Below are 9,288 nucleotides of genomic sequence, written 5' to 3'. Positions count from 1 at the left end.
CACAATCTTCCGACAACTCTTTCTGATTTTATCTAAAAACTTTTCTCCAGAAAGTTTGAGTTAGGAAAGTTTATAAGAGCAAAATTATAAGCATAACAAGGCTGTAAAAGGAGTCAGATGAAATATTAAATTGCATTTAATCAAAAAATACTTTGCCTCAAGAAAAGGACAGTAACACGTAAAGACCTTCCACGCTGGGTCGGATGCCGGTTTTGGGTCGATCGAGTGCGAGCTTACAGTTTATTGCAAGATATGCATATATTTATTTTGCATGCCTGTTTTTCTTCTTTCTCCTTTTTGTTCTTAACAGCTCCCATTCACTGAGGCGGAGAGTCCCATTCGCTGAGGTCTCTACAACCAGCCAACTACACAAATAGGCTACACACAGTGACACACTTGCTGCTGCAGCATTTTAATAGGCTCATTGTTATGTGTTGATTTATAACAAATTTACAGATGTGATTAATGAGAACGCAACAGCCAAGTCGACCAACAATGGCAGGCTACAAATAAACAGTGGCATCCTGACATGGGAGCGGAGACAGCTGCACACTAAACAATCTGTAGCTAAAAATAATCATCCACATTCAGTCACATGTATATTTACATTCACACTGGGGTAACAATGATGTAAGTGAGTTAAAAAGAGTATGAGCTTTTTGGATAATGGTTGAGAGAGGATATATTCTTCCAATCTGGAAGAATATTCTCGTAGTACCTTCTAGGAAAAGAAAGTTATTTAATTATTCTGTAATGCAAAAAAAAAAGAAAGGCAGCGAAGCAGAGGACAGTCATCAACAGCCATGGGCTCATGCCTGTAGGTGTCTGGTGTCTTGTTTACAATTCTATGCCATACATTTCTGTCTAGTGCGAAATGCCTTCACTGAAGAGATGTTCCATGCCAGTGTACAATGTCATCAGTCAATCCTCAATGGAGTTTTCCGGTTCTGTCAAACCAGCATTTTATCTTCTTGTCATTCCTCATTCTGCAAATGTGTCAGAACAGTCTCAGCTTTCTTTGAATAAACTGATTGTTGTAACAAAGTTCTTCATTTGTGAGTCAATTACCAAATTCTTCCTTTATCTGTTTCTTTGAATGCCAATACTCTTTTTTTCTTTTGTTGAATATATGTTTTTATATTTCATATATATAGTCAGACAAAAATATAAAGGTACAAGATAACTGTTTAGTGAGAGAAAGAACTGCTATCCCATTAAGCACTGTGACAGCATAATCAAATAAAAAATGGAGAAACATAAAACTACTCATATACAAATTTTGATTTGACAAAATGAGATATATATATATATATATATATATGATACTAAATACACTTACACTGATAGAAAAAATAGTTTTTACCCCTAAAAGTTTCAAAATCTGATGCACCTTTTAACGGTTTTAGGGGTTGTCTTTTTAAAGGTACAATTTTTGTTAATTTGTGACAGTGTTCTAAATACTAATATGAGTTTAGAACATCTAGTTCTGTCATGCAATGTATAAAACACAAAATTCTGCAGAAATACATTAGTCTATGTAACAGAGGCCAGCTAAAGAGCTGTGCAGGTAAACCTCACTCTCCTGGCCTCAGGAGGTACAATGACGCTTGAGGCAGCGGTTTTTAACATCCTTGTTAGAGCGTCCGCCTCCTATGCCGGAAACGCTAATTCGAAACCCGCTTGGAGTGGTGCGAGTAGAACTGGGGGGGGGGTTCCATTAGTGCCGTGACCTGGATGAGAGTGAGGTTTACCTGCACAGCTCTTTACTAGCTGGCCTCCATTACACTCACCCCCTATACCTGTGAGGTATAAGGGGTAACTGTAATGGAGGCCAGCTAGTAAAGAGCTGTGCAATTAAACCTCACTCCCTTGGCCTCTAGAAGAAAGCTAGAGACTGCGTCCTTGTAAGCACGCCCGAGTATTTGCTGGAAACACTAGTTCGAATCCCGTCCTGGTTATCCATCAACAGAGATTTGATTAAACTTACCAAAGACTATAGAACTTTAAACCCTCAGAAACAAAGTGAAGAGACCAGCAAAGGCCAACATCAGAAATACTGCCAAGTTTCCAAGTGTGAGGCATCCACTGCCTACGCTGTAAAAATAGTTTTATATAATTCTCTTTGATACACAAAGAGATACACAATTGTTATTTTAAATAAAGAAGCAAGAAGAAAAACAGCTTAGATAGATAGATAGTGAAAACTTTTGTTGCGGCCAAACAAAATCTTACTGAAAGCTCTTTTATTTATTTTTTTAGATAGGCTCAATTTTTGAACACAACATTTTTAGATTTATGGCTTTGATTTTCTCAGAGTTTTAGAGTAAAACATGTTTTTGAAAATAAATATTTCATATAAAAATGAACATATTTTTCATAACAATAAACGTAAAATGTTGTAACTTTTTTTTAATTTCACTTTTTAAAACTTGCAGCAATAATCTGCCAAGTGCCGTCTTTGAAAAGAGATCAAACTTAAGTCTGTGCTCTAAAGCATTCAAGATTTACGACAGTTTAAGTTGGAAATGAAATTTTCAGGTCTATGCTCAAAAAGTGAATAAATGGATTATAAATACAGTGTAAATATAATTTAGTACCATAAAATCCCCTAAAAATACAACATATAGGCTAAATAAAAAACATTAGCTACCTAAAATATAGTACATTATTTTCATTGAAATAAAAATAATAATTTCGTTCATTTTTGACCGACATATGCGAAGAGCACCTTAAGTATAATAATAAACAGACATAAACAAACAAAAATAGCCTAAACAAACAAATGAATTAAAATAAATAGAATAATCAGAACATTTCCTGCTACAGAAATCAATATTACATTCATATTAAAATAATGTAATTAAAATAAAAAGTTAAATTTGAATTTTAAGAAAAACTTTTCTAACATACGCATGCACGTGGAGAACGGCGCAGCGCTTCTGTATGGTTGAAGGAAATAACAAATTTACAAACTATACGTAGTAACATCCCGTATAGGTTAAATAAGTGTGTACTCTTTCTGAAGGATCACCTAAGATTCAGTATGCTCAAATTAATAAAGAAATAGATGCATTTACTCGCTTATGTTATGTTAGCCTCCAAAAGAGTTCCTAGAACTAAAATAGGTCCTGTCCCTGCGGTGCGAACGCGCCTAAAATCCGGGTACTTTCGCCAATAGTTGTAGGAACAGCCTCAGGTTCCGAAAGCCCCTTATGTTATGCAGGCAAGCCGGTCCTGTGTGAGCATGCGCACTACACTGTGTTGCGTAAACGCGGAATCGGCTGTTGTCAAGAAACTGTTTATGTAGTTGAATTATAAAGTCTTTGGTTAAGTCCTAGCTCATTTTCTAAGCAAAGTGTCCTTATGTCTACAGAACCCATTTCTCATCAAACCAATCTGATTCCGCTACGTACGTTAGCCATTCAGATATGAGTGACGAGGATGAAAAAGACAGTAAGAAGATGAAAAGAAAAACTGGTCCGGATGATTCAAAGGCGCCTGAGAAGAAGAGACAGAAAATAAAAGACAAAAACGAAGAAAAGAGCAGCGCATTCAAGAAATCACGCGGTATCTATCTATCTATCTATCTATCTATCTATCTATCTAATCACGGTGACAGTAGCGTTTGTGAAACTACGTTTATGAACTACGTTTTCACATCTTCCACGTTAATGAAACAGTTTGCCTCACATTATCAACAAGAATCTATTATTGTTATATTTTTGTGTTTATTAAAATACTATACTCAGACGTTTGAAAAAGCAAACGTCCTCCCACTTTCAACCGCTTCTCCCTCCCCCAAATTTCTTATTATATTTGTATGAACTTAAAAAGATTCAACAACTGAGACATAAATGGAACAAATTTCACAAACATTTGAACAGAAATTGAATAATGAGACCCTGAACACAGAGCATCATATCAAAAGTAACAGTGAGTGAGTTGTAAGTCAGTAGGTGGTGTGGCCACCAGCTGCTTTAAGTCCTACATACAGACAGTGCATCTCATCTTCATGGACTGAGAAAGATTTGCCCGCCTGGAGTTTTTCGGAGTCAGTAGAAAGGTCTCTTTGGTGTCCTAAGTTACTGGAACTGTGACATTAATTTTCTTCCGCCTGTAAACTGTTAGTGTTTTAAGGATAGTTCATGGTCCATTGATCAAGCATGAAAAACATTGTTTAAACACTTTCCAATAAAGATCTGTAAAGCTTATTTGGATTTTACAACATGATTTATAAAATACAGTATCCTGAAAAAGGGACTTTTTTGCTGAGTTTATTCACTAAAACAGTCACATCATTGCTCATTCAATTTTGTGATTTAATTTTTTCATTGCTTTAAAAATAACTAAAATAATACAGTAATTGTAGTCTTTTGTTACTACAGCAGATGTTAGGGTAATCAGCTAATCATAATGATGAGGAGCACATCATAGTCAGGCGACTTGGAAGTCTAATAGTCCCTCCATTTTTCAGTTAATTAAGTGCATCATCCGAGTATTTAAAGTGAAATTTTTCTTTTTGGAATTTTCAGTGTGAACACACAACTCGCACTATTTGTACCACAAAATGGCATAGAATAGTGCATAAGTATGCATGCACCTATTGCCTCGCACTGAAACTTTACCAACTAGCTGTTGGACAGTGTTACTTTGTGCAATATTTGATCTCATACCTAATATGCATTTTTTACTGACGATTATTTTCTCATCAAAAACCCTGGTCAGTGAGCATTGGATTGTTTTATAGTCACAAAATAATGCTAAAACAGTGAATAAATTATATTTTGAAAATAAACTTTATTGTTTTATATATATATATATATATATATATATATATATATATATATATAGGGTACTTTATATTATGGTATGGGTATTGATTGAATATTGAATACGATATGTTCTTGACAGACTATTTTTGTATTTTTCTTTCTCATAATTTGCATATTTTACATTGATGTTTCAGAGATCAAGGCTTTTTTTGGTCAGCAACATTATTTAGTGTTAAGAGACTGTGTTTTGCAAACTGTTTTTCTCTGATATTCAGCTCCCGATGGTAAAGCTGACTCTACAAAAACTAAAGTGAAGCTCTCTGGCAAAGACAAGGACAAAGAGAGAAAAAAGAAGGATGAGAAAAACAGCTCAGATGATGGCAAAAATACTTCTGAAATAAAGAGAAATGAGAAAGGACAACTTGTGTTTGAAGGTGAAGTTAAGAATGTTTTGCAGTATAGTTTTGTCATTTATTCATTCATTCACTCACTAATTTTTTTCACTATCTTTTCATTTCTCTGTTGTTGCAGACTACCCAGAGTTCACACCTAACATGACTCCCAAAGAGGTTTTACAGGCAGGCAGTTTTGGGGGTACCTATTTCAGGCCCATCTTCTCCAGTATCACAAGTATGTCTCATAATGATTTAAGTTGGTTAAATTGATTTTCAGATGCATTTATTTTTATTTTTCAGATGGTAGAATAAATGCAGCAAACTACAGGGAAAATACAGCTTTGCACATCTGGGCGTATTACAGAAAGATCCTAACTTTTTTATCTTATCTGTTTGGTAACCATGGTACTTTCAGTTAGAACCTCATTTAGGACAAAAGCTATTACAGAATGACATTTCTGAAGTGCTTAATCTTATCTTAAATACTGGTAAGAAAAGGGTATTACAGAAGCATCCCAACAAAAACTGTCTTACGGTTAGGATAACCCCAATGGTGTCCTAACTTCAGAATTAGCCAATTAGCCAAAAAAGCCAACTATAAAAATCACATAACAATAGCCATCTGAGAATGGGGTTAATTTTTTTTAATGATATCAAGAACTGCGATGTTTGATGGTGGAAAGACTTTTTGAACACCCAAATGATGCGCTGCACTTTGACAACAAAACACATAAATAATTACGTACTCCCACTAAATATAGTAATAAGCTTTGCCTTTTCTATCTAGCCTATCCAAATTTCTATTTTTGCAGCACTTAATTAAAAGTACATTTTTGTTTTTCCATTTTAATTTCTAGAGTTTACTTCTCAGCAGCTGCTTGTGTATCGTTGGTTGCTTGGTAACAGACCTGAGAGTTGATTACCGAACTCGATGGAGCGATTTCCTAACTACAGATAAGATGAGATTTTGTAAGATAGGATAAGAATCCTAAATCAAGTTAAGATTTGCTTCTGCGATACAAATTTGTGAAAAATCATAAATGAACTTAACTTAAGACTTAAGATAGAAAGTTTCTGTAATACACCCTGGCCAATAGACTTTTGACCAATTTGTGATTGCAAAACCGCTTAAAGGAATAGTTCACCCAAAAATGAAAATTCTGTCATCATTTACTCACCCTCAAGTTTTTCCAAACTTGTATGAATTTCTTTCTTCTGCTGAACACAGAAGAAGGTATTTTGAAGAATATTGGTAACCAAACAGTTGATTGACTATCATAGTATGGGGGAAAAAACACTATGGAAGTCAATGGTGCCCCACAACTGTTTGGTTACCGACAACCTTCTTCTGTGTTCAGCAGAACAAATAAACTCATACAGGTTTGGAAAATCTTGAATGTGAGTAAATGATGACATAGAAATCAATACAGATATGAAAATGAAAAAAGAGCGCCACGGGACTCACAAATCAGATCTATCAGATCCAATCGGACACACAAATAATCGGATTTGGACTGACAATGTGAACATAGCCTAAGTATTGACTTGGAATGGTGGCGAATACTTACAGAAATGTATCATTTATAACTCCAAATGATTTTGACCAATTTGAAGAAATCTATTTTCACTTGGACAATATAAAATGTCACGTAGAAACTGTGTACTTTCCTCCTAAAAAGTTTGTCACATGTACTTGTGACTTGATTCAGACTTGAGCAAGGGACAGAAGAAAATACCTTTTTTCCCTTCTTTTTTTACATTTCTGATTGCAAAGCCACTCCACGTGTCCTTTTGGAGGCAGCGAGGTTGGTTATGTACTCAGATGTGTTGCAGTTATTATGCATTCAACTGTAAATGTTGAAGTATTGCCAGATGGTTTTTTTTCTTTTAACAGAGACACATTACAAAGATGTTTGGCAGGAGCTTCCCGAAGACTGGTTGGATGGACTAAACATCTCTAAACAGGTGTCATTCTTTACGATTGCATTTTAATAGTTAAAGCTTTTGACAAAATTAACAAAGATTTTATTTTGAGTGTCTGTAGCAGAGAAGAGCTGAATGTACTCCCTTTTGTGTGTGTGTGTGTGTGTGTGTGTTTTATTCAGTTGACTCATTTTGCCCCAGATCACAGTAGAGCTCTTTGTGATCAGTTCATGGACTGTTTTATAATACTGTATTAATACTTCTTTTTATAACTATCATTGAATTTTTTTTTACTGATCTACTGTTATTTTTTATGTGGTCTTGTGTTGATTTATGTTGTATATTATGTTAACTGGTCATTTGAGTGGTTTTATCCCACTCAAAGCTCAGGGCTATGAGCATGTGGTAAGACCTTCTCACGCAAAAGAGAAAACCATGAAATTTTATTTAGCCACAAGACCTCGTTTGCACTTAAAATAAAAATGAATGAATGGTTGATAACAGTTAGATTACCACACACCGTACTACAGTTGACAACAGCTAGATTGCTACAAGCTAGCAAACACCATTTATGGTTTTCATAAACAGCATATTCAGCTCCACCTTGGAGATGCTGTTGTATGCACGTATTTAAGATGTAATTGAAACTTTTGTGGATGTGTTGTGAGTATTTAAGATTTTTTAAGTTCTATTTTTAATGTTTTGGTGTTGTTTTTTTTAAACGATCTGGGTTTATTTCAGGTGGCTTCATCCACGTACAGGGAAAACGTGAACACCTATAATGTAAAATGTGGAGGCAGTCTAGAGATGTGGGAAAGCAGTGGGTGGATCGTGACCCAGGATCCATACGGCTGGTTCCAGTGGTACTGCAGGCAAGAGCTGCTGCAACTCACTTTACACTACTGTGTGAATCCAAATACATGCATGTTGGGACCATTGAAGGGGTGACCACTATTAGAAGAAGACAGCACTAAAAGCTGTCCTAAAATATATTCTTTACCTGAGCAGTTCCCCTCACCTTTGCTCTGCATAGGAAATATATTAAATCTTAAGATTCAAAGCTTTTATTTATTTATTTTTATCTTTATCTTTTACACATTCATGTTCTGTCTTCCCAGCAGGTTTTACCAGGGCAGACGAACAATGGACGATGCACGGCAGATCAGTCGCTGGGCCAAATGTGCAGGAGTCAAAGGACGGTGGCGGCAAAATCTCATCACAAAAGTGGTCCGGTCCGGTTGTGGTTATGACAACTCCAGTGTTTCCCCGGTGGTCAGACAGACTCTACAACACTGGGGCTACAAACTCAACCGGGAGGACTATAAGGAAGGAGCAAAGAGAGTTAAACTCAAATAAAATTAACAGACTTTCAAATTGACCTCATCCGATTTAACACAGTAAATTGACATATCTGATCAAATTATTGTTTAGGTTTTGTTGGACTGAGGGACTTGTTTAGCTGAGTAGACCTGTGGTAATATTACTGCTGTATTTGGTTCCTATTGGACATGGTTTCTGTAAGCGGTTTTGGTAAATAGAAAGATCTGGATTTTTTTTGGGATCCAAAGTAAAAGCAGACATTAATCCTTTTCCCCTGTGGCAGTTGTGTTCAGTTTTATACCACATGTGTCCTGGAGGAATTTGATCTGGATCTGGCCATTTTTAAAATGAATTTGTTGTGACAGTAATTTGTTTTTCTAGGTTTATTTTTAATATATGCTGTACATGCTTATGTGATGTTTCTTGAGAGTGTCATATACAAACATATCTTTCCAGTCTGTCATGTGTGAATGCAGTTTATTAAAGGAGCTTTTTTTTGTATCTGTTCTTTTCTTTTCTTTTTTTGCTGTCTCACTACACATTACATAGTTATGGTAGTAGAAATAGCCAGGTTTATGTGGGTAATTTCTGTTATGCAGTACAATTTTATATCCTCATTATAAATGTATTGATATATTAGATATTAGTTGCTGTAATGGATGGATATCATATCTTTTACCACAAAATGTATATGATGATATAACAAAAGCAAATGGAAGGTTAACAAATATTTTATTTTTTTTTAAATGTTTTTTTTTTTTTTACTGAAGCACTGTCAGTTAACGTCTTAGTGAATAAAAAATGTGTACATTGGTTCATAAATATTTTTATGAAACCGACCCTTGTTTTATTGATTGCGCTTCCTCAACACTGGGCGG

At 35.2% G+C, this 9,288-nt stretch overlaps 1 protein-coding gene across 1 annotated transcript; it reads left to right on the top strand.

Annotated features, from left to right (window-relative positions):
* The first annotated feature begins 3,236 nt into the window (after positions 1 to 3,236).
* LOC311084049 (uncharacterized protein) lies at positions 3,237 to 8,911 on the top strand. The gene is made up of 6 exons (XM_084115888.1): positions 3,237 to 3,567; positions 5,048 to 5,206; positions 5,304 to 5,402; positions 7,062 to 7,132; positions 7,832 to 7,962; positions 8,212 to 8,911. The coding sequence occupies exons 1-6, from the start codon at positions 3,429 to 3,431 to the stop codon at positions 8,444 to 8,446; spliced, it is 834 nt and encodes a 277-aa protein (XP_083972014.1). The 5' UTR covers positions 3,237 to 3,428; the 3' UTR covers positions 8,447 to 8,911.
* Positions 8,912 to 9,288: the final 377 nt, after the last annotated feature.

This window comes from Abramis brama, assembly GCF_963993115.1.
Source record: "Abramis brama genome assembly, chromosome: 5".
Lineage (NCBI taxonomy): Eukaryota > Metazoa > Chordata > Actinopteri > Cypriniformes > Leuciscidae > Abramis > Abramis brama.
Note: the sequence above shows the minus strand (reverse complement) of the source record. Positions and strands in the feature narration are given on the sequence as shown.